At 35.6% G+C, this 24,634-nt stretch overlaps 1 protein-coding gene across 8 annotated transcripts in view; it reads right to left on the minus strand.

Annotated features, from left to right (window-relative positions):
- The window catches only part of BAZ2B (bromodomain adjacent to zinc finger domain 2B), a 399,198-nt gene that overhangs the window by 116,376 nt on the left and 258,188 nt on the right, over positions 1 to 24,634 (minus strand). For 4 of the 8 annotated variants that reach the window (XM_063595387.1, XM_063595390.1, XM_063595389.1 and 1 more), the window contains 7 exons: positions 19,777 to 19,944; positions 18,313 to 18,506; positions 10,543 to 10,746; positions 9,837 to 10,229; positions 4,302 to 4,908; positions 2,405 to 2,698; positions 743 to 803 (listed from right to left, as the gene is read on the minus strand). In XM_063595387.1, the coding sequence (XP_063451457.1) occupies positions 743 to 803; positions 2,405 to 2,698; positions 4,302 to 4,908; positions 9,837 to 10,229; positions 10,543 to 10,746; positions 18,313 to 18,506; positions 19,777 to 19,944 (1,921 nt within the window). The remainder of the gene's footprint in view (positions 1 to 742; positions 804 to 2,404; positions 2,699 to 4,301; positions 4,909 to 9,836; positions 10,230 to 10,542; positions 10,747 to 18,312; positions 18,507 to 19,776; positions 19,945 to 24,634) is intronic. The other 4 variants (XM_057301418.2, XM_063595391.1, XM_063595388.1 and 1 more) reach the window with 2 other exon arrangements.

Consider the following 24,634-nt stretch of genomic DNA (forward strand, 5'->3'; position numbering starts at 1 on the left):
TTCAAGAAAGCTTTTAAAAATTAAAAATAAGTTAAAGTATACATGTTCTCTAGAAAACATAAAAAATGAAAACAAAAATAAACTCCTCAAACAACCCAAATATATTAACTATCAAAATTATTTAGATTTTTAGCTAATTCAACTAGAAAATTAATTATTCAATTTATATATTAAACTCCATCAAAATTTTTAGAAATCATACTTGATTACTTTGGGTACTCTGACATTTCAGTAACATGCTAATGTGTACTGATTTTTTACATCTGAAAAGCTTTAAGGGAGGAGTAAAGTAAACCTGGCTCTCTGCTGCTTGGGGTTCACGTACATCCAGTCTAAAAGCTGTCATTTCTACTTAAACCATTTTAGCCAAACTCTGGTTGAGTCCCTCAATTTTGACCAAAGTGGCTTTTACTGTCCTTTAATTCTATCTTCACAAAAACTTCTCACAGTCTCATGTACTCCTGCCCTTTGCCATCTGATTTGCTCTTGGTTCTTTTTCAGTCATGTTCCTACTTGGCTGTATCATCCCACCCCAGCTCTGCCATACCTCCAGGAAACAGGATTAATTTCAGTTTTCTGATATACCAAATTCCTTGCCCTTTGCTCTGGCTCTTCTGCTCTAATAAATACTATGCAGCTATGTACTTCTTCTATTAATTGTAGAGAATGAGAAATCAAGTATACATCAAACATGCATAAATATATGGGGGAAAAAGAAAAAGGAAAACCTTATTTTGCATACCCATATTCCAATGGAATACGCAGTTCACGTTCATCTGTTACTCTTCTTCTTTTGGAAGTGCCTTTAAAAAAATTCAATTGGTTAATATAAAACATTCATTAATATAAATAATAATATTGATAGTTTAGAAACTTTTCTTTAAAAAAGTATATGTTAATAACTTGGATTTAGTTATTTCTGTAATTTATACATTATTTTTAGATGGTTTTCAATAAAACACTGTATAAGGCAGGGGGCTTTTTTCTTCTTTTGGGTCTGAATGACAGGATAACTAGTTTTTCTCTCTAAAGAAAATACAATCCAAGGTAAAAATATACACCTTTCCTCTCATTTTATTATTAAAGAAATGGCTAGAGAAGCAGGAGAGAAATAGAGGTTTCAGAAAATCTATTTAAACTGTTGACTTTGAAAATAGGAGTTTTTGGATGCTGAAAAATTTCAACAGCTGGCTCATATATCTAAAGACGATTTAATTTCTATGTCCATATAAATCCATAGTCAAAAACACTACCAGGTCTTTTAATTAACCTAAACCACCAAGGAACAGGATTATGATTTTATGTAAAAATTTTCTAAGACCGAGATCAAGTTTCACGAACACAAATAAGTTCATCTAAAATTAGTAGGCTATCATATTGGTATGTGGTAAATGAAAGTAAAGCTAGAAACTGACAAGAGGAGAGTGAAATAAGTAAAACAACAAAATATTTTACTATATACATCTATATTTTCTTAGACATTGAATGAGAACTGAGAGTAGTTGTGGAATATTAAGTGTAGAAATGTTTAATGAAGACCTCTAGGAATTTATAAAAAGTCAAATGGGAAAAAAAAGGACATGGCACGTTAATGGAATAAGAATGCTACTCTCTAATAGAAAAGACACTGGCTATATATTGGGCAGATAGCATCTTAAGTAACCAAGTGAGCTTTTTTATAAAGTACAGTTGGCCCTTGAACAATATGGGTTTGAACTGTGTGAGTCCACTTATATTCAGATTTTCCTCCGCCTCCGCCACCCATGAAACAGCAAGACCAATCCTTCTCCTCCTCAGCCTGTTCAACATGAAGATGAGAATGAAGATCTTTATAATGATCCACTTCCAGGTAATGAAGAGTCAATATATTTCCTCTTGCTTATGATTTTCTTACTAAAATTTTTCTTTTCTCTTTATTGTAAGAATACAGTATATAACACATACAACATACGTTAATTGACTATTCATGTTATCAGTAAGGCTTCTGGTCAATAGTAGGCTAACAGTTAAGTTTTTGAGGGGCCAAAAGTTAGATGTAGATTTTCGATTGTGTGTGGGGCCAGTGCCCCTAAATCCTGCGTTGTTCAAGGGTCAACTGTACAAAAAAGTCCAACTGTCAATTAAATTCTATATTCTAGAAGCACAAACTGAACACAAAAGCAGAAAGGTTCAAAACCAAAGGAACTATCATCAATCAGATCCTTAAACTGGAAACTCGGGGGGAAAAAAAAGACCAGGTAATGAGTCATATCCTTTGAAAATACAGGCTCACCTTCCTTAGCCAACCTAAAATCTAACTTTAATCTTGATTCCAGTGAGATCATCTCCAGAACACTCTTATCAATAAAAATTCTTGCTATGGTTTGACTTCTACTTTAGAATAATAAAAATAAAGTGTAGGTACCAGAGTGTGGGCTTGAAGTAAGTGTGGAAGAAGATGTACCAAGAAAAGCAGGTGACTGGGATTCAGAACATAAGGCAGCAGGAGCAGAGCCTGGGGCTTTTGCTATGTGGAGGTTACGAGGTGTTGAGTGACCTGTGAGACTCATGGAAGGGCTTTTGACAGAGGAAGTTGTTTTATTCAGTTTCATTGAAGTTTTCTCTCCTTCAGTATCACTATCTGATTCATCTTGGTCTTTATCATCATCATCTTCTTCTTCTGATCCTTCTGTATCTGATTCTGAATTACTATCTGATTCTGGGAAGTAAAAGAAGCATTTGTATATTATAACTAGATAATCACCAATAATTTGCAGTTTGTATCTAAATGGACTAGCTCAGGAACCAGCACCTGTGAATGAGAACTCAAATGAGCAATTTTCCTACAGAGTAAATGTTATAAGCTATTTGAGAACAGTGTATTTAGGCTATCAATCTTCAAAAAAAATTTTTTAAGTGTAAGTTTTACTCAACACTTTAAACAGTTCTCATGTGACACTATTCACATGATGAGTTCTGCTTAATGGCATCAAAATAATTTTTTATTTAACAGAGAAACTAAAGTAAAAGAGGGGATTAAATTGACTGTTCAAATGAACAGATTCCAATGGCTTATGAAGTACAGTAAGTCAAATATGAGAAAGAGAAATCTGGAACTACCAGCATACTTCCATTTGGGCTTTGGAGTAAAAGAAGACAATTTTCAACAGGAGATTCTTGGTCTTTTGGCTGCAGTTTTTCTATTTACATACAAGACTTCATCAGGCTTTTCAGGCCTCTCAAAAAACCAGGCTTACAGAAATAATTATAGTAGGATAATTCAATAATTTAAGTTTGTTCTAGCTACGTAGTTCTATGTATGATGCATCCATTCCTCTACATATGTAAAATCTATTACTAGATTAAACTTGATAAACATAGGAGTGATACTTAGACTGTTTCCTCATAGTTCACGGTACAATAGCTTCTGTGGAATTCTGGTTTGTGTTATACCATTTGCCTATATTGAAATTCATTATAAAAGTTAGTTTTGAAAGTTATGAATATTGATATTTATGATCTATCATACAAAGTTGTTTTATGGAAACCCCAGGAAGAGTGGTTTTACCCTGAGCACGAAGTTTGTTTTTAACTTACAGACACTTTAAATTGTACAGCTGAGTATATTTTCCTATTCATATTAGCTGCTAAAAAAAATTAGTTGAATCTGTAGTTGACCAGTAACAAATCCACAAACATTTATAATATGTATTTCATTTTTGTATTCGCAATTTCAGCTCTCTTGTATTTTATGTTTTCAATCTTCTGTGGAATGAGGAGAGGGAAGGAAAATAAAAATGCAAAGAAGTTAACCCTAGACCCAGCAAAAAGAAAAAAAAAAGTGACTCAAAATTAAATCAGAGAGTCCTCTATATGTTATTTAACAAATTTTCTGTTATTGATGAACATTCATAGAGATTTAGGTTTTTGGTACTTTCTGAATGACTATGACTATAATTTTATCTGTGTTCAAAACAGCTGGTGATGCATTTTAACAAGTAGCAGAAGAAATGAAAAAAGAGTGGTCCTGAATGAAATAAAAATTAAGCAAGTTGATGAAATTATGTCTTAATTTATGCATCATTTGTATTCACCCTAAAGTGATTATTTGTTTAATGTCAAATGAATAACAAGCTGAGAATCTGACTTAGGATTTCCAGTATCAATTACTCCTGTATTTTACGAGCTCATTATAGAAATGCACAAAGTTGTGTGAAACATAGTAAATGACACTGATTTTAAGTCTGAATTAAGAAACCCTTTAAAATGTTTGGGTCACATAGCATTTAGAGAAACACTTTAAATTTTAAAATGAAAATAACCTGATTGGCTGTCATCAGATTCATCATCTTCATCATCTTCCTCATCTTCTTCCTCATCATCTTCCTCTTCATCCTCATTTGAATCTTCAGAATCTTTACTACTGGGAATGTCTGAATCCGTTCCTCTGAATTGTTCCACTAAAGATTTTGCAGGATGGGAGTGATGCTGTGTTTTTACTGGGTTTACATTATTGCTAACTGCTTTTTCCTTCCCTTGACTATGCAGGATGGGAGAGGCAGAGGGCATTACAGGTGTCTGATTGCCAGGGGTTCTTCTCCCACTTGTACTCAAATTTACAGGTGAGGAAAAAGGGGTGCTACTTGCAGCAGCAATGTTTTCATTAATCTTGCTCTGCATTTTAGTTTTGGTAGTAAGTGCTAGAGGAGCTTCTTGAATGACACTTTGAATAACTCCATTTGGTTGGTGATTACCTAAAAGTGCATTTGTCAAGAATGGATTTGGGTGGTTGTTTTCTAATGTTTGTTTTGGATGTGCTGGTGAACTAGAGGTTGCTTTTGGATTTGACAAAGCTGCAATAACCTTCTTCAGGCTCTTCGATGACTCTTGTTTCTTTAACTGTGATGGGAATGCCTGTTTATATTGTTCCTGTTGAAACATAAGTTAAAAAACACAACAAAATGTACCACAAAACAAAGATTGCTTTTATTTGCTTTCAATATCTGAAAACAAATTATAGCTATTATATCATATATAAATTTAAATCATGATATACAAATGCTGTAAAAGTAGCAACAGCTATGACTAGTTGGTTGCTACATTTTGGCTGTAATTTATTAAAATTTATTTAGTTTTTCCCCATTAAAAATTATATGCCTTTTGACTAGCCTCCCCTCTTTACCGTTGCTTCCATTTTCACAATAATCCAAACTTAAAACCATTTTCTTTGCATGAAATAGCCTCCTCTTAGAAATTTCAAGCTGACAAAATACTGTTTATTCTTCAAGATCCAAACCAAGAAGCTTTCCAAATTTCCCAGCCAGAAGCATTCTTTGCCTCTTTCCTTTGAGCTCCTTTACCTCTTTATATAGATGCTCCTCAGCTTGCCATGGGGTGACTTCCCCATAAACTCATCGAAAGTCGAAAATATCATTAAGTCAAAAATAGATACAATACACCTAACCTACCAAACATCATAGCTTAGTCTAAACTACCTTAAATGTACTGAAAACACTTACATTAGCCTAAAGTTGAGCAAAATAACCTATCAACACAGTAAACTGTAGAGTATCGGTTGTCTGCCCTTGTTATCAAGCGGCTGACCAGGAGCTGCGGCTCACTGCTGCTGCTCAGCATCAAGGGACTATTGTACCAATTTCTACTGAATGTGTATAGCATTCGCGCCATTGTGAAGTTGAAAGATCATAAGTCAAAGAATTATTATTATTATTATTATTTTTGAGATGGAGTCTTGCTCTGTCACCAGGCTGGAGTGCAGTGGCGCGATCTCGGCTCACTGCAACCTCTGCCTCCTGGGTTCAAGTGATTCTCCTACCTCAGCCTCCCAAGTAGCTGGGACTACAGGCATGCACCACCATGCCCAGCTAATTTTTGTATTTTTAGTGGAGACAGGGTTGCACCATGTTGGCCAGGATAGTCTCGATCTCTTGACCTCGTGATCCGCCTGCCTTGGCCTCCCAAAGTGCTGGGATTACAGGCGTGAGCCACTGCGCCCGGCCAAGTCAAACAATTCTAAGTTGGTGACTATATGTACTCTTACGCCATACCAACTTTAGTATACATAGAATATGCCTATATGACTTAAACCTCTAAGGAGATAACATCTTTGATAAATTCCTCAGGGTAGAAACACTCATTTATTCACCTTTATGGTCTTCCTGAGACATTGCTCAGAACCCTGTGCTTGATATGTACTCAAAAAACAATTTTATGTTGCTGAATGAATAACTTCCTGAGCAAGAACTTCTTTGAAGCAAAGATTTAAGATACTAAGCTGGTGGAAATGGACATTCAACATTCTGTGGGATCTACTTTAGTGTGCCTTTGCACAGTAACATTCCCGAGTAAACAATTTAGAAAAATACAATTTTCTTGGAAAAGATTATAAACTATTAAGCCATAAAATTTATGTCTATGAACAAAAACTTATTTAACTATTAGAATCCCCTTGAAAACAATACAATCATGAATTTTATTAAGCTACTATAATTAAAATATTACAGCAGCAGAATTATTAAAATCCTTTGAGTTAACAGAAGGAGTTGAATTTCTTAATCTAAGGTAAAATTCTGCATTGAAAATGATTGCCTTGAAATTAAAATCAGCAGTGTTGTCAGCATCAGACCTGGGCTCCTAACACTAAAATCAGCAAAGATTTGTGATGGAGATTTCACAAGTGTAAATGCTGATGGAATGTTATATAAAATACTTATAAATATTTTATTATTATTATTTTTTGCACTCTGTCACCCAGGCTGGAGTGCAGTGGCACGATCTTGGCTCGCAGCAACCCCCACCTCCTGGGTTCAAGCCTGCCTCAGATTCCCGAGTAGCTGAGACTATGGGCACGTGCCACCATACCTGGCTAATGTTTTTGTTTTTTTTAGGTTTTTTTTTGAGACAGAGTCTCACTCTGTTGCCAGGCTGGAGTGCAGTGGCGCGATCTTGGCTCACTGCAACCTCCACCTCCTGGGCTCAAACGATTCTCCTGCCTCAGCCTCCTGAGTAGCTGCGACTACAGGCACACCCCACCACGCCCAGCTAATATTTATATTTTTAGTAAAGATGGGGTTTCACTATGCTGGCCAGGATGGTCTCGATCTCTTGACCTTGTGATTCGCCTGCCTTGGCCTCCCAAAGTGCTGGGATTACAGGCGTGAGCCACCACGCCCAGCCTTTTTTTGTATTTTTAGTAGAGAAGGGGTTTCACCATGTTGGCCAGGCTGGCCTCGAACTCCTGACCTCAGGTGATCCACCTGCCCTTGGCCTCCCAAAGTACTGGGATTATAGGCGAGAGCCACCGCACTCAGCCTGAAATACTTATTAAATATTTTAAAGCAGCAGTACTAACAAGCAGTAAGCAATGTAAACTTTTTATCTTATTTAACATCTATACTGTATTAGTTTAGAAAATTGTTAAGATAATTCTTTGTAAATAAAAACTGTCACAAAATATTTGTACCTAAGGCAATACCTTACAAAGAGAAAGTGCTTAATTAGTAATTAATTATTCAGTAAATTCTAGAAAATTATGCTAGTTAGATGTACCATTTCAATGTAATTTTATAGCAAAATTCTTACATAAAATACTTTAATATACAAGATTCAAATTTTCAGCAGAAAAATTAGTGTGTTTTCGTCTGTTAGAACATAATTATGTCATGTAATAATTTTGTAATCTTTTTTTATAGGTAGTAAGTTTTCCTTCTAAATATATAGGTCTAAAGGGCCATGAAAACAAAAGTCCCTTTAGTATTGTATTTTAATTTTCTGCAACTGTTCCTCACTGTAATTCTGAAGAATCACTTCCCATATATTGACACCAATAAGTTTTTAAAAATAGCCAAAGATTTCTATATTTTATCCCAATTACTCTTTTATAGTACACATATTATCATTTTTAAAATCAGGAGTGATGTGTAAAAAGGAGATGGAGAGAAGATTGAGACCTGTATAGTAGCAAATCTCTTGCTGCTTTAAGAGATCCATTTGGGGCCAGGTGTGGTGGCTCACGCCTGTAATCCCAGCACTTTGGGAGGCCGAGGCAGGCAGATCACTTGAGGTCAGGAGTTTGTGACTAGCCTGGCCAACATGGTGAAACCACATCTCTACTAAAAATACAAAAAAATTAGCTGGGCATGGTGGCGGGCGCCTGTAGTCCCAGCTACTCGGGAGGCTGAGGCGGGAGAATGGCGTGAACCCAGGAGGTGGAGCTTGCAGTGAGCGGAGATCTTGCCACTGCACTCCAGCCTGGGCAACAGAGCGAGACTCTGTCTCAAAAAAAAGAAAAAGAAAAAGAAAAAAAAGTTGATAAAAGAAAGCTGACATAAGATCTACAAAATTCTACTCCTGGTCTATGTATTCAATCAATCTATATGGATTTAAGTTACATTTTCTTCAGTGTAAGGGTACTGAAGGATTCAATGATTAAATAACCTTTAAGAAAATAATGAACTAATGAGGGATGCAGGTAGGTACCTCTACCTCAATAATAGGTACTGACAAAGAGAAGGTAGTACCTTTTAGAGTTGAGTCTAATGTGAATGTCTAATTTTATCATCTGTAAATGAGGATAATATTAGTAGCACTCATAGATATTATTACCAATAAGTTAAAGTATGTTCAGCAATTAAAACAATGGCTGGCAAACAGTAGATGCCCTACAAGTGATATCTAATTAAGTCGCCTAAAGATAATATTTGTAATATTGTGTTCAAACATAATGGTTTCCTACTCTAGGCTGATTCTAGAATAAAAAGCAATAATCATTTAATTATTAGAATTTTTTGCTGGACATATGAATTTAGTCTATGTAGTAAAATCAACAGCAAGAAAAACAAAGATGAGAAAATTCTCTGGAGTGTTTCCAGTGTTTGTGTAAGTAGAAGTTATATTTCATATAATCCATTAAGAATGACAAAGGAAAAAAATTTTTTTTTTTTTTCGGTAGAGACAGGGTCTCACTATGTTGCAGAGGTTGGTCTCAAACTCCTGGGCTCAAACAGTCCTCCTGCCTTGGCTCCCAAAGTGCTAGGATTACAGGTGTGAACCACCATGTCTGGCCAGAAAAGTGATTCTTTATGAAGGGTTTTTACACTTAAAATGTATACATTCTAGGACTACAGAGGTAAATTACTTGAGTTCACTTCTTTGAAAAAGAATATATTTGGCCGGATGTAGTGGCTCATGCCTGTAATCCCAGCATTTTGGGAGGCCGAGGCGGGCAGATCACTTGAGGTCAGGAATTTGAGACCAGTCTGGCCAACATGGTGAAACCCCATCTTTACTAAATATACAAAAATTAGCCTGGTGTCGTGACGCATGCCAGTAGTCCCAGCTACTAGGAAGTCTGAGGCAGCAGGATCACTTGGATCCGGGAGGTGGAGGTTGCAGTGAGCTGAGATTGAGCCACCGCACTCCAGCCTGGGCAACAGATTGAGACCCTGCCTCAAAAAAAAAAAAAAAAAAAAAATTGGTATTAGGAAAAAAAGGACATTAATTTTAAACCCAAGTAATTGTGAAGCTTGTCTTACTCAAACATATTTATCCCCTTATTTCTAAATCCTTAGATCTTGGGTGTGGGGACTTACCTTAGGGATGGGTTGCAGGGGAGCTGGAATGACATGATTGCATTGCCAAAAATACATTAAACAGATACATATATGAATATAAAATCAGAGAAATTTAGTTTTCTGATGTACATATTCTATTCCTGGAGACTAAGAAAGTATAAAAATGAAGGTAGAATTTAACTTAAACTTGTGTATTGTAAGACAATATAGAAGCTCTATCTTTCTCTAATAGTAAAATTCTTTTATAAATAATTTGTAACTCACCCGTTTGGATCTCAATTCACTGGTCAATGAACTAGATTCTTCAGAGGTATTTTTATTCCCTGCTTTAAGAACATCAGGAGAAGGAACTATGAGTTTCATGTAAGTTTCCTTTTTGGCTTGATTTACCAAAGATAAAGGTTTCACATTGGACACCAATCCCGTAGACTGTATTACACTGGTGTGTTTGTTCACAGATTCCTCCTTTGCCTGAGAGCTTTGGAAAATAAATGGAAGCTGCTGTGACAAAACCTGAGGCTGCTTCTGCTGGGATTGGAATGAGTGAGTCTGGGATTCAGACGCAAGAGGTAATGGCTGGTGTATTCTTTTTTCCTGGGCTTTTTCAGTTGCTTTCTGTCCATCTGCTTTTGGGTCTGAAATACCATGTAATAGCACCTAGATATAAAAATGAAAAGGTAAGTTCCTAACATCTATTAAGACAAAGACTATCAAGCAGTAAAACCTGGAGATAAAAACGGGTACTTTAAAAGTGTTCTTAATGCCTTATGATAATATCTAAAAATCTAAAAATTCGTAAAAGAAATACCGTATGTCCCTTTAAAAATATTTCTTCATCTTCTTTCTTGGGCAAAAGTATGAACTCAAAGTAATGATTAACTTTAAAACTACAGACTTTGAGAGTCAAGATAAACCAGTTAATTCCTAAATATGAATAATGTTTGGATACTGTCCATGAAAAAAATTATACCTGGTTGTTACTTTTATGTTGTGCTTCACTCTCTGAATCAGAATCATCATCTTCACTTTCTTCAATACTTTGATCTTCTTCTTCTTCATCTTCTTCTAGATCATCTGAATCACTACTACTAATGCCTTCACTTGAGGTGTCTGATGATGTGCCTGAATCACTATCACTGTTGCTAGAACTTTCCATTGCTTTCTTCCTTGGTTTCTGGATAACGACAAGGTAGTTGGCAAGACTTTATTTTTGGAAAACATTCAAGTTTCAATAAAAGGTGTACTCTTTTTAATTTTCAAATGATATTTTCAATCTCCAAATGTCATTGTAGGAAAAAGTCACATATTGTAAGGATAATTATTTAACAAACTGATCAACTTAACTTACATGACAGAACTCCTCAATGAAAAGTGCAAGCTCTGTCATGTAGAATATTGAAAATATCAATATAGCATATGTGTAGATGTACTCATATGGCTGTTATTCTTCAAAATGTATGACAGATTAAAAAGATCAGTTCACAAAATAACTCCAACTATGATACATACATCAAAAGTTACACATTTAGCTTTAGTCTTCTTTCTTTTTGCAGACAGTGAGTCAGTAGCCAAACATTTACCTATAACATGCCACACACACCTTTCTGGGTATGTCCAAGACTGAGTCCTTGCCTTCAAGAAACTTACTAGTGCTGGTGATAGGGGGAGGGTACACAAATGCTTAATATAAAAGCAAATTATTCCATATAATAATAAGTGCTGTAGAGAAGATAAAGTAGGGTAGCAAAAGACCTATGGGGCTGCTTTAGTTAGGGTCAAGGAATTTAACTGTTTATGTTTCATTTCAGAAAATATTAAAAAAAAGGTAGAAGATAAGGTAGATAAATATGACGAGAGAGATTTATTTTTGGAACATTTAAGACTCTGCAAGAAAAATAAAATCCAAAGCTGGTAGAAAGTGGTATTAGGTCACATAAAAGTGAAGTTTTGTGTTCAAGAAAACATAATAGTAGTGGATAAAAAGAGGAAAAATCATGAGATGAATTATAACAAATTAACAAACCAATCAATTAACTTATAAAAGAACTCCTCAATAAAAAGTACAAGCTCTGTCATGTAGATTATTGAAAATATTTATAATTATTTAACAATGGGAAAGTTAAAATTTCACCAATAGAAAGACTGAAAAGGAGAAACATTGAAATGATGGAGCCACAAGATTAAGTACAATCTAGGAACATTTTAATGGCATTTGCTGATAAAGAACAAAATATAGAAAAAATAACAATAAATTACAAAAGTTATGATCTTAACAGAAATACATCCTTTTATGACTACTCGGGATTGGGGAATGAAATACAGTAATATATCTCCACAACAGTGAGCCAAATTGAAGCCACGGTTACAGATTGCAATCTGTAGTCTTTTTATTGTGTCTTCTGAACATTGATTCAGGTAACATTCACATGAGTGAGGAGAGTCACTCCCGCCATTATATTCCGTTTGCAATGGCTCTGTTTTTTTTTTTTTTTTGGAGACAGTCTCGCTCTGTCGCCCAGGCTGGAGTACAGTGGCACGACCTCAGCTCACTGCAACCTCTGCCTCCCAGGTTCAAGCAATTCTCTGCCTCAGTCTCCTGAGTAGCTGGGATTACAGGCGCCTGCCACCACGCTAATTTTTGTATTTTTAGTAGAGACGGGGTTTCCCCATCTTGGCCAGGCTGGTCTTGAACTCCTAACCTCATGATGCACCCGCCTCGGCCTCCCAAAGTGCCGGGATTACAGGTGTGAGCCACCACATCTGGCTTTGCAATGACTCTGCTTTAACTGCTCCAAACTAGTTACAAGAAGGCCTCTTTCAAAGATACACACTTCAATAAGCAGACTAATAGTTCCCATCATTTCTTGAGTTTTCTTCCCTCAAAGTAGGGCAGACAGGAACGAGAAACTGAATTGGAATTGTATGGGTACCCACAAAATGAGAAAGATCACAAGGTAGAGATTAAAGGAAAATAATAATATATTAATATTAAGACTACCATTTATTTGTCAAAGAAACAGCTACTTCTTTGCAACCAAAATCTGTTGTAGTTTTCTAAGCATGTATAGCAAGACCACGAAAATCATAAGGTACCTAAACTGAAATTAACATTTTTGTTTTAGTAAGGGATAACAAAGAAAAGAAATAAGAGAGCTACAGTGATTTAGCAGAGAAAAATTAACTCCTATTTAAATGCCCAAGGAATAAGTGTGTAGCTTTTTATTTAAAGATGGCATGAGAAATGGGGACTATACTCCCCAGGAACAGTCATCCAGAGGTACTGGTTCTGAAGCTTTAGGGTGCATAACATTCCTGAGTCCCACTTCTAGACAGGGCACTTAATGTGATTCTGATGCAGGGAGTCTCTGCCGAGCATACTTTGGCCATGTGTAAAGAGTTCTATTTTTATAAGGTAACACATTTAGTACTCATTAAAACAAACAGAAATGAGAAGACAAGTGTGAGTATTAGAGAAATAGGGAAAAGATGGGTTTGTATCACCAGTTTCATTAGAGTATATATGTGTCATTTCCACAAATAATTAGCTAGTAAGTCTCTTTTCTCTCATTTAAAATGTTTTATTACTTACAAATTTTTTTAATTTAAAACATTTTTTTAAAATGAGTCAGGGTCTCACTTTGTCACCTACGCTGGAGTGCAATGGTGCTTTCATAGCTCACTGCAGCCTTGAACTCCTGGGCTCAAGCGATTCTCCTGCCTCAGCCTTCAACTAGTTGGGACTATAAGCTAAAACATTTTAAAAGTTAGTCTTCTTAGGTTTATCAAAAAGTGATCAAAGAACAGCTTATTAATTTTCCCCCATCCAATCTGGGAAAACTTTTCAGAACCTTATCCTTGAACCTTCATTTCACTGTATATTTATTTCTTTTAGTAACAAAACAAATACATATTCAAGGCTATGATGTACCAGGCATAGTTGCTCAAGTCTCTGGGGATACAAGGGTGTGAGAAACAGACACCAGCTCTGTCTAGTGAGAACTAGAAGAAGAGAATCAACAAACAATTTAAATAAATATTTTGAGTGATAAATACCATAAGTAAAACAGAATAACTGGATAGACAATGTGTGGTGGGGAGTGGGGTGGGGTTTTGCTTTACATGTAGTCATCAGGTAAGACATTTCTGAGCTGAGACCTAAGGGAGAGCAAGAGCCAATCACCCAAGGACATAAGAGAAGAGCCTTTCAAGACAGGAAACAGCAAAGGAAAAAGCCACCAGCTAGAAGTGGGTTGAGTGTGTTCAAAAATGAAAAGGTCAGCAGACCAGTTAGAGCATAGTGAACCAGGGAGACAGTGATAGGAAATAAGCATGGATGAACTGGTGGAGGTCAGATCACACAGCTCTTATAAGTCATGGCAAGGACTTTATTCCCACTGGGATAGAACACTAGTGGAGGGAGTGATGACATTTGATGTATACTTCCCCCTCATTTTTTTATTGTGGTAAAATACACATAACATAAAATTTACTATCTTAACCATTTTAAAGTGTATGGTTCAGTGATATTAAATACATTCATAATGTTGTGCAAACATCAGTGCTATCCATCCTATAAAACTGAAATTCTATACCTATTAAACACTAACTTCCCATCCCTCCTTCCATGCTAGCCACTGGCAACAATCATTCTACTTCTCTACTTCGGTCTATAATTCTGATGAGTCTAAGTACCTCAAATAAGTGGAATCATACAGTACAGTATTTGTCCTTTTGCATCTGGTTTACTTCACTTTGTATAATAATGTCCTCAAGGTTCATCCATGTTGTAGCAAATATCAGAATTTCCTTCCTTTTTAAAGCTGGATAATATTAACATGTATGTATGTGTACACATGTGCCTCCCCACATATTTTGCTTATCCAGTTATCTGTTGATAGACACTTTGGTTGTGTCTACATTTCAGCCATTGTGAACAATGCTGCTATGAGTATGGGTATACAGATACCTCTTTGAGACGCTGCTTTCAATTTTGGGTGGTATATACCCAGAAGTAGAATTGCAGAATCACATGGTAATTCAATTTTTAATTTTTTGAGGAACTGCCATACTGTTTTCCACAGTGGCAGTATCATTTACTATTCCCTAACATGTGATACTTTCAAACCATAAAAAATCAGATATGTTTTTAAAGGCTATTTTGGTTGTTGTGGTAAGAATAACTTGTACGACAGTTGGGAAAAAACTCATTCAACCTTGAATTGTTTTATTCTTTTCTTAACAGGCTGTATATTTTAGTCTTAGTTTAATTATTTAATTAAAATATCAATATTTATTCTAAATGTATATGCAGACTATATGAGGGGATTGGACTTAATCAATGACTTTCAATGAGAATGGCTGAGATAAGTACCCCACCTCCCATGGGAGGTATCAAAATTAGCTGAACTTTTTTTTCAAACTACATGTGAAAAGAATGAATGAAGCAACTTTTTAAAAAAGTTTTGAAAACTGAAGAAATACTGGGTGAAAAAGTATAGGATTTTCTTCTTTAGTTCCAGTGCCCTTTATCTCCATTTTACTTGAGCAACCCACTCCCATAAACCCATGCTGAACCACATATCATCTGAAAGTGCTGTTCTTTTGAAATCGTAAGTTCTAGTATGCCTCACTTGAATAGACAATCTCTCTATAATGTTATTTCTGCTTAGTTGCCTTAGACACTACTATGGTACCTCAGAATCTATCTCTAAAACTGGGTAGAAAGAGGTGCCTCTTTGAGTTTTCAGTATGTTCTCCTAGTAACAGTTTTTAGTATGACAGCACTGATTCTGTTTAGGAATGTCAATGTAGATTCCTCATTAGAACTAAGTACAGGAACTGTGTCATATTCATGCCTCCAAGATCTTGTACAATGCCTTACACATTGTAGAGGCAACAGAGATTTTACTTCATTTTAGCACTACTTCTTAAGAGGTAGGATAGCATAAGGGTTAAAAGCATGGGCATTTAACTTTTGGAAGCACATATAAAAATGCATCCAATGATATGATGTCTGGGATTTGGTTCAAAATAATATGGGAATCAGAAATGGATGGTTTCAGTCAGTGTCTGGCATCAGAGAAACTGGCAGTAGCTCAGAGATAGGACCTTAGCGCTTACACTAATGAGACTGCCATTGAAACAAATCCTATGGGAGAAGAGCCAAGAGCAGGTACAGAACAACAGGTGGAGAGTATGACACTGATACCTGTGTCCCTGGGAGGAAACAATTAAGAATCTTTTATCATGTTTGCTTCAGTGCTCAGTGGTGTGGGTTGGAAGGGAAAGAAAATGGTTGTCTTGGGGCCTATGTACAGTACTTTTGCATTTTTGTGATGGGTACCGTCAAGCTTCTTAGCATTACCAGATGGCCTTCCCCCAAGTCTTCATATAAGCATGTTATACTCTGGAAAATGTTTTCTATTGAGAAGGAAATTTAAAGATTTAGAGGAAATATATCTATGAAATATGCTCAGCAAAAGAAAATAAATGTATTTGTTCAGTTCTGTTTCATTTGTTCCAGAAAATATATGGAGCTTGATGCTGTCTTGAAAAAGGATAAAGAAAAGTTTGACAAAGTAGTTCTTAGGATTAAAAATTGGTGTATGAGAGGCAGTAGTTCAGATTTAAAGTTTGGATCAATGTCATGTGCAGTCAGTGACTACCCATATCTTGCTATTCTTGTTGTGATGTATCAGAAGCTTCCTGTCACAATATTACAGCTGAGATGGTGAAGAACATCATGTGTGTAGGATCACAAACTTTTGACTCTCTTCCACTGGAAAACCAGGCCCTGAAAGCAGTTCTTATAAAACATAGAAGAGAAGACACAACTCTTATCTTTGTTTCCCAAATGTTTGCAGTTGATGACAAGGCTTTAACTGGGACCTCTCACTCAAGAAGAAATTAAAAATTGGAGCAGACTAAATCCACTGATAAGAGTGTTCTAATACATAATATTCTAGATCATATAGTTAGAGGCTTCTCAGCTTACTTAGTTAGATAAATGAAACCTGGACTCAATGATGACCTACATTTTATAAAATTGAGATGTCACAGCTTCTGGCATAATGTGGAAGAGGGAATCTAAAAGTGCAGAGTGATCAGAATGTAGAAGTGAATTTACCACCTGCAAGCTGCATACCCACCCTACTCCTGGAACCAATGATAGAGCCAACAAGATCTACTCAGGAGGAAGAAATCGCATTAACAATCTGAACAGGAAAAATTTAACATAAAGAATTATTGATTAATAACAGAAGATTAACTACTAAGAGGGATAAAGTGACCTCTAAATAATACAGGAAAAGGAGATGTAGGGAATATGTACTTTTTGTAGGGCTAAGGTAGAGTAATGAAATAAAGATAACCTTTGAAAAGGGACTTTTTCCCCCAACCCCTTCATTCACCCAAGGCTAAGTTTCAGACTTTGTGGGAGAGGATGTGGCTATTGCCCACTGGATGGCAGAGAAACTCAATGAGGTATCACAGTCAAGGCTGACACACACAAAACACTGCTTGCTAAGATACCAGAAAAACATGGCTGGGAACCTGTCAGCTACAGTGGCAGTAAAATTAGTTTGAAAGCCACCTACTTTCCAAAACTTGCTAGTAAACTGCCTGCTGAGATGCCAATGAAACTCACTAGACAGTGTATACTACTGGGTCTCCTGACCACCACTGGATCTCCTGGATACCACCAGTAGAGAAGCTGTCAGCCAGCAAGCAAGCCACCCATTGGCAGCCACAGCGTAAGAAAAAGAAGAAAACACTAGAACCAGAAAAAGAAGTCCCAGCCACATGTGGTGGTTCATGCCTGCAATCCCAGCACTTTGGGAGGCTGAGGCGGTGGATCCCTTGAGCTCAGGTGTTCAAGACCAGCCTTGGCAACATAGTGAGATCCCATCTCTGCAAAAAATGTAAAAATTACCTCGGTGTGGTAGCATGCACCTGCAGTCCCAGCTTCTAGGGAAGCTAAGGTGGGAGGATAACTTAAGCCCGGGAGGTGGAAGTTGCAGTGAGCTGAGATTCTGCCACTACACTCCAGCCAGTGCAACAGAGCCAGACTCTGTCAAAGGAGAAGAAAGAAAAAAGAAGAAAGAAGAAGAAAAAGAAGTAACATCTTCTCCCAGTGTTCTTCCAGGACCTTCTACTAACAAGGACTAACACTGCAAGAAGTGGCAAAGAAGAAAAGAGTGATTGAGAGCTGAGAGGCAATAAATTGATAACTTGCAAAGTTGGGGATATACATGAAATAAAACTGGCCATGATGCGACAACTGTTGAAGCTGAATAATAGGTACAAATGATCGTTCTGTCTACTTTGTATATTTGAAAGTTTCCATAATAAAAGGTTTTCTTATTCACTCTTTTCTAATGCACAGGAGTTAACCCACTTGCTTTCAAATCCTGGCTCAGTCACTTAGTGGCTAATTATTTTGGTGCTTTGCTCCTCCATTTGTAATAACAGTAGCTACTTCATTTCGGATACAGGGAAGAGTTAAAAGTTATATGAAAAGCAATTAGAGCAGAGCTGATATGCAGTAAATTCTCAATACATGTTATCTATTATTACTATTTGTATTATTTATACTGGTACTGACACCATAAATCACGTATCTATAAAAATAAAAGTTGGTAATTCATAAGAAATTAAACCATAGATTCTGCTGATTTGACCTTCAGAATGCTCATCTTATATATAGATCTGTTATATATTAGTCCTTCCAAGTACAACTTACCTTATCTTTGATTTTGTCAACTCTAGCATCCAAAGGCTGGTTTTTGCTTTGTTCCTGATTACATTTTCGATTTCCTCCACCTGAGCTTGTACTTTTAGTTTGTCCCATGGAACTTGAAGCAGTAGTGGATAGTACAGATGTGTTGATACCAATTACAGATGATGTATTACTTCCATTTATTGAGCCATTTACACCTTGAAAATAAAAATAAACATGTTTATACAATGGAATATTATTGCATCATTTAAAAATGAAGTACAGATATATGTACAGTTGGATGAACTTGAAAATATGATAAGTGAAAGAAGACAGAAAAGGTCATGTTGTATGATTCCATCTACATGAAATATTCAGAGCAGGTAAACCTACAGGGACAAAGTGAAAACTGATGGTTTCCAGGGCTGAGAGAGAGGGGAATGGGAGGCAACTGCTTAATGGGTACAAAGTTTCCTTTTGCAGTGATAAAAATGTTTCAGAACGAGATAGAGGTGGTGGCTGTACAACACTGCAAATGCATTAAATACCACTAAATTATTCACTTTAAGATGGTTAATATTATGTTAAGTGAATTTCACCTCAATTAAACAAAATGTTTAGAAAGATAATGAAATGCAAAACTTTGTGTTTTAATTGTAAAACACATTAGAGAACTTTGTAAAACACTTCAGTGAAAAGAAAGATAGTAAATCATCTAAAATGTTGTTATAATTTTCAAATTATATTCTAAAAAGTTATTAATTGCAGAAATATTAGTGATCATTTAAAAAAAGTACTAGGTTATTAGTTTTAATGAAGTTAATACTTAATTACAGAAGAAGTAACACACTATATTGGGTTACATATAGGGAGGTAATGAAATACAGAGGAAAAAACAGTAGAATTGGGCTGAAATCCTGACTAGGCCACATCCATACGTAAGTAGTATTTTCTTGAACAACTTATTTGACCTTGGCTGTAAAATTAAAATACTTCTAATCTCAAAGAATTATTTTAAGAATTAAGCAAGAAAATGTGAAAAGGTCTAGCATAACACTATAAAACTGTTATTAAGGCCGGGTGTGGTGGCCTACGCTTGTGATCCCAGCGCTTTTGGAGGCTGAGGTGTGAGTATTGCTTGAGGCCAGAAGGTGGCCAGAAGTTTGAGACCGCTGGAAACACAAAGACCCTGTTGCTACAAAAAATAAAAATAAAATTTAAACACGTAGCTGGGCATAGTGGTACATGACTGTAGTCCTTGGGAGGCTGAGGCAGGAGGATTGCTTGAGCCCAGGAGGACGAGGCTACAGTAAGCTATGATCACACAACTGTACTTCAGCCTGGGCAAAAGAGTGAGACCTTGTCTCTATTAAAACAAACAAACAAACAAACAAAAACAAAAAACAAAAAAAGGTATTAAACCTGAACATTATGAAAATAATATTAGATGGAAGATTTATAGTACTTCACTTATGTTAACGTGGATACCTTTTTCGGGACCATTTCGATTACTTTTTCCCGAAGTCCTTGAATGGAATGAAGAAGAATCATGATTCTGGGCTGGGGGAGCAAATAGTGGTGGAATTCCCAGTAATGGTGGAAAGAAGGTTGCTCCTGTACGAGTATGAGCATCAGTTGTTCGCCACCATTCTGCACCTCAAAACCAAACAAACCAACCAAACAAAAATATATAAATTAACTTTCCAGTTAATGTCACAATGGCTTTCTATGTTTTATTTAAAAAAATTTCAAGTTTCATCTTGGAACAAAACTGAATTACTCATACTTCTGATCATTTTCCTAATTCTAAACAGTAGAACTTGTACACTTATCACTCTTCTCATTAGGCCAGTATCTAAGGATCTTCACTTGGCAGCTTTGTAGAGTTCAAGCTTGTAAAGGACAAAGGTAGTCCATAGTTTAAAAAATGAAAGTGAAAACTTGGAATATAAGAGAAGTATTTCACTCTTTGATGACTTATCCCATAACTTTTCTCATCTGTTTCAAACCCTTAGAATTTAAGTTTACATCTACAACCTACGTTAAGACTTTCCTCAAATTACATACAATATAAATCTGGCTCTGATAAATCAGTTAGTCTAAATAATAATATAAGACTACTGTAATCCACTATATCTCAAGTACATTTATGGAAGAAAACTTCTATACTTAAAGATAACCATAAATATAGCAAAATCAGTAGGCCTTTTTATGTTCTAAAAAATAAGTTCTCAAAGGAGATTTCAAAAACAAGTAATTTCACATTAAAATATTAAAGATTTATAAAGCCTCTCCCCTTAAAGTTAATGATGAAAGCCTGAATTTTGTTTTTACTTCCACTCATTAATTACAGATAACAATGATTGTTTTATTGATATAAAATGACCAGTGGTAGAAAATCATTCAATAAAAGGTAAATACTTAAATAGTGTCTCTTAAAGTTTTAGAAAAGGAAATAAGCCAAATTTTATACATTTTTCAAGGAAGGATGAAGTAATCTTATATTGACCCACCTAAAATCTCAAAAACAATCTTCTCCAACTGGCTAGTCTGCTAGATTACCAAATCAGTTATTATCTTTCAGACCAATCTTCCAAAAGATATGGGGTATTTTTCATTGACTGTGGCAACCATAAGAACATTAGAGGAAAAAACCCCACAACAATACAGTATGGGAGAAACTCAAAATTGTCAGTCTATTGTATTATATAATATTAAAAACTTTTCTAGGAATATCCTTCATTAAAAATAGAATGTAAAATGGTATGCACCTTCATTATCTAATGGCAAAATCGGGTTTAAAAGAAAAGTGAAATTTTCATGGTAGCTGCCAGTCTCAAAGGTCTAAAAAACAGTATAAGTAGAAAACTGCAAAAGCTATTCTTCTGCACTGCAGGAAGGCATTACTAGTAAAATGACACCAACGTATATTCAGCCATGCCTGAACAATGGGAACTGAACCAAGAATAACTATACAAAAGCATTGATCATTTATCCACTGTTTAGATGAAAGATGTACATTTAGATAGGAAGAAAAAGTATGTGTTTTGGGCTTGTATCAGCACAGTCACAATCTTGTTATTTATAGGTTTGAAAGCTAAGTTCTACCTAGCTGATAAAAAGTTACTGTACTGAGGACCAGGCACAGTGGTTCACACTTGTAATCCCAGAGCTTTGGGAGGCTGAGGTGAAAGGTTCACTTGAGGCCAGGAATTTGAGATCAGCCTTGGGCAACAGAGAGAGACCCTGTTGCTATAAAAAATTTTAAAAAGCAGGGAGGGACTGAGGTTTCCCAAAGATATTTATATAATTTAACACAGAGTCTGTAATTAAAGTGGAATTCATAGACTTTGTAAATAACCAAAAAATTGCTAAGGTAATCAAAGTGTAATAAGACTCAAATATTTTAGACATAATCAAACTCAGAAAAAAAATTTTAAAAAGTATTGGAGAATGTCAATGGTAAATAAGCACATAGCTGGTGTGGTGGTATCGTTCTGTAATCCTCACTACTCGGGAGGCTGAGGCACAAGAATCACTTGAGCCTGGGAAATGGAGGTTGCAGTGAGCTGAGATCGCACCACTGCATTCCACAGCCTGGGTGACGGAGTGAAACTCTCTCAAAGAAAAAAAAAAAAAAAAAGTAAAGCAGCACACAGTAGAGATTAGAGAAAACAATGGGAAAATGTGTGTTATAAATAACCTGACACCACAGAAGAAAATACAAAACAATAAGATCAGTTAAATAAAAAGATGTGAATGGTAGAGCTTCTGACTATAAACTTTACAAATGTCTGATACTATTTCATAGGAAATAATTTTTGTTAAGTGACAAGCTTGTCTTCTAAATTTAGGAAAATAAACAAAATTTAGTCACAAACCAGCTTGTTGACAAAATGAAAAATACAAAATAAGGATTACATAAATCAGCATATGGTAAATTTCTAAGTATATTCAAAAGAAAGAACAGCATAGTAGCAACATTTAACTCTTTTTTTTTTTTTTTTTTTTTTTTAGACAGAATTGTGCTCTGTCGCCCAGGCTGGAGTGCAGTGGCCTGATAGGGGCTCACTGCAACCTCCATCTCCCGGATTCAAGTGATTCTCTTGCCTCAGCCTCCAGGGTAGCTGGGATTACAGGCATGCACCACCATGCCTGGCTAATTTTTGTAGTTTTGGTAGAGATGAGGTTTGGCTATGTTGGTGAGGCCTCAAGTGATCTGCCTGCCTCGGCCTCCCAAAATGCTGGGATTATAGGCACGAGGTACCATGGCCAGCCAATATTTGACATATTTAACTCAAAGATTCTATTAATAATATTTCAGAGGACATAACAGATCTCAATTTGAACCTAGAAGATTTAGCAGAATTTAAAAATCGTTCATACTTGATAGAGCCAAAAATACTTCGCAAAAATTCATGGTAATTTAATATGAAAATTAACTACAAAAAAGTACAAATATTTTTTAAATTATCATGAAATACTATTTCAATATAAAATGGAAATAATTTTATTATGCTAATACCCATTAAATAAATTTACATTTATTGATTTAATCTGAAATGCATAATACTTTAGAAAGTGCATAAAATATAAAAATAAATTATTCCTCATTAAAAACTCCTAGTAATATCTTCCTGTTGTGTCCTCATTTATTTACTGGGCGATTTAAAAGTCTGGCAATTTGGTTACCCTTCTGAATAAAGCCAATTATAGAAAATTTATATTTAAGTTACTGTAGGAAATCTGCAAATTAAACAAAATGAATCTTTGAAAACTAGGCATAGTCTCTGCCCATTTGGCAAAAAGTATGCTCATCTAGGCATACTTTTATCACTAAAGACTCTGTCTTGTAATTGTCTGTTCATCTATCTCCTAAAAACTGTAAGCAACATATAATATACTATGTTTATTCTTCTGTTTCTGGCCTTGTGTGCAGAGCATAGTAGATGCCCAAAGAATTTTGTACCTTAAATGAATAGTGAATACTTTATTTTGGCTGGGGGAGCTATCAAATTTTTTTCTATATAGTAGAAGTATCAACATTATTGAACTCCAGATGAGTAATTTTTTAAATGTGCTAACCATCATTCTAGTACAAAAGACATTTGATTTTAATAATATAGTATTTACATTGTGGCTTAGAAATGTTCAAAAGCAACAGTGTAATAAAGCATGATAAAACAATAAAAATATTTAAGATATCACTATCTATATTGTTTTTATCTATTTTGATATTTATTCAGCAATCTTGTATTTCAGTAAATATCTGTGGAATGCTCATCTTGCTAAACAACCATGCTAGAAACTGAATAAATTCCTATTAATATTTTTGAAGGAAATGTTAAAACTTGGTTTAAGACTTCTTTAACTGTCCACTCACATTACTCCTCCTTAGCATCCCTGCTTCCCAGACAACTGAATTAAAGAAGTAATATAACTCAAGAAACAGTACTTGAAACACACATTTAACCATCTGTCCTTTCTACACGTAGTTTTAAAAACACTTCTTTCCTTTTAAGGAAGGATTTCATAAATTATTAACCATTAAAGTGGGCAAAATAAAATAATAATGATAGTTACCAATTATGGACTAATTATGTGCACCAGATACTGTACTCAGCACTACATATGACTTAACTCCTTTAATCCTCACAAGAACCCTCTAAGTCAGATACTATTATTATGATTCTCATTTTTCAGATGAGAAAACTGAGGCTAAGAGGTCAGATAATTTGTTCAAGGTCACACAGCTATGAACTAACAAAGCCAGATTTAAATTCAGGCCTATGTGTCTCTAGAATTATAACGTTTTAAATTATCTTACATACACTGAAACATGCAGACCTCACTAAAATTTATTAAAGCCAAATTAATCTATAGAAAATACATACAAATTTAGGCTTTCAAGATAATATAACAAATTGAAGCATGTTTGTCTAAAGTTTTAATTAACTGATGTCTTACTGAACTACTAAATCCTCATTATCTATAGAATTTTGGATAATACTTGTCTTCTTCCATGTAAGTGGTACAACTCTCTAGTTGTTTTGATAAAATACAGAAAAATAGGCTGGGCACAGTGGCTCACACCTGTAATTCCAGCACTCTGCGAGGCCGAGGTGGGTGGATCACTTGAGGTCAGGAGTTCAAGACCAGCCTGGCCAACATGGCGAAACCCCGTCTCTACTAAAAATACAAAAATTAGCCAGACATGATGGTGCGTGGCTGTAATCCCAGCTACTCGGGAGGCTGAGACAGGAGAATTGCTTGAACCTAGAAGGCGGAGGTTGCAGTGAGCTGAGATTGCACCACTGCGCTCTAGCCTGGGCAACAGAGCAAGATT

This window comes from Pan paniscus, chromosome 13, assembly GCF_029289425.2.
Source record: "Pan paniscus chromosome 13, NHGRI_mPanPan1-v2.0_pri, whole genome shotgun sequence".
In the NCBI taxonomy this organism is placed as follows: Eukaryota; Metazoa; Chordata; class Mammalia; order Primates; family Hominidae; genus Pan; species Pan paniscus.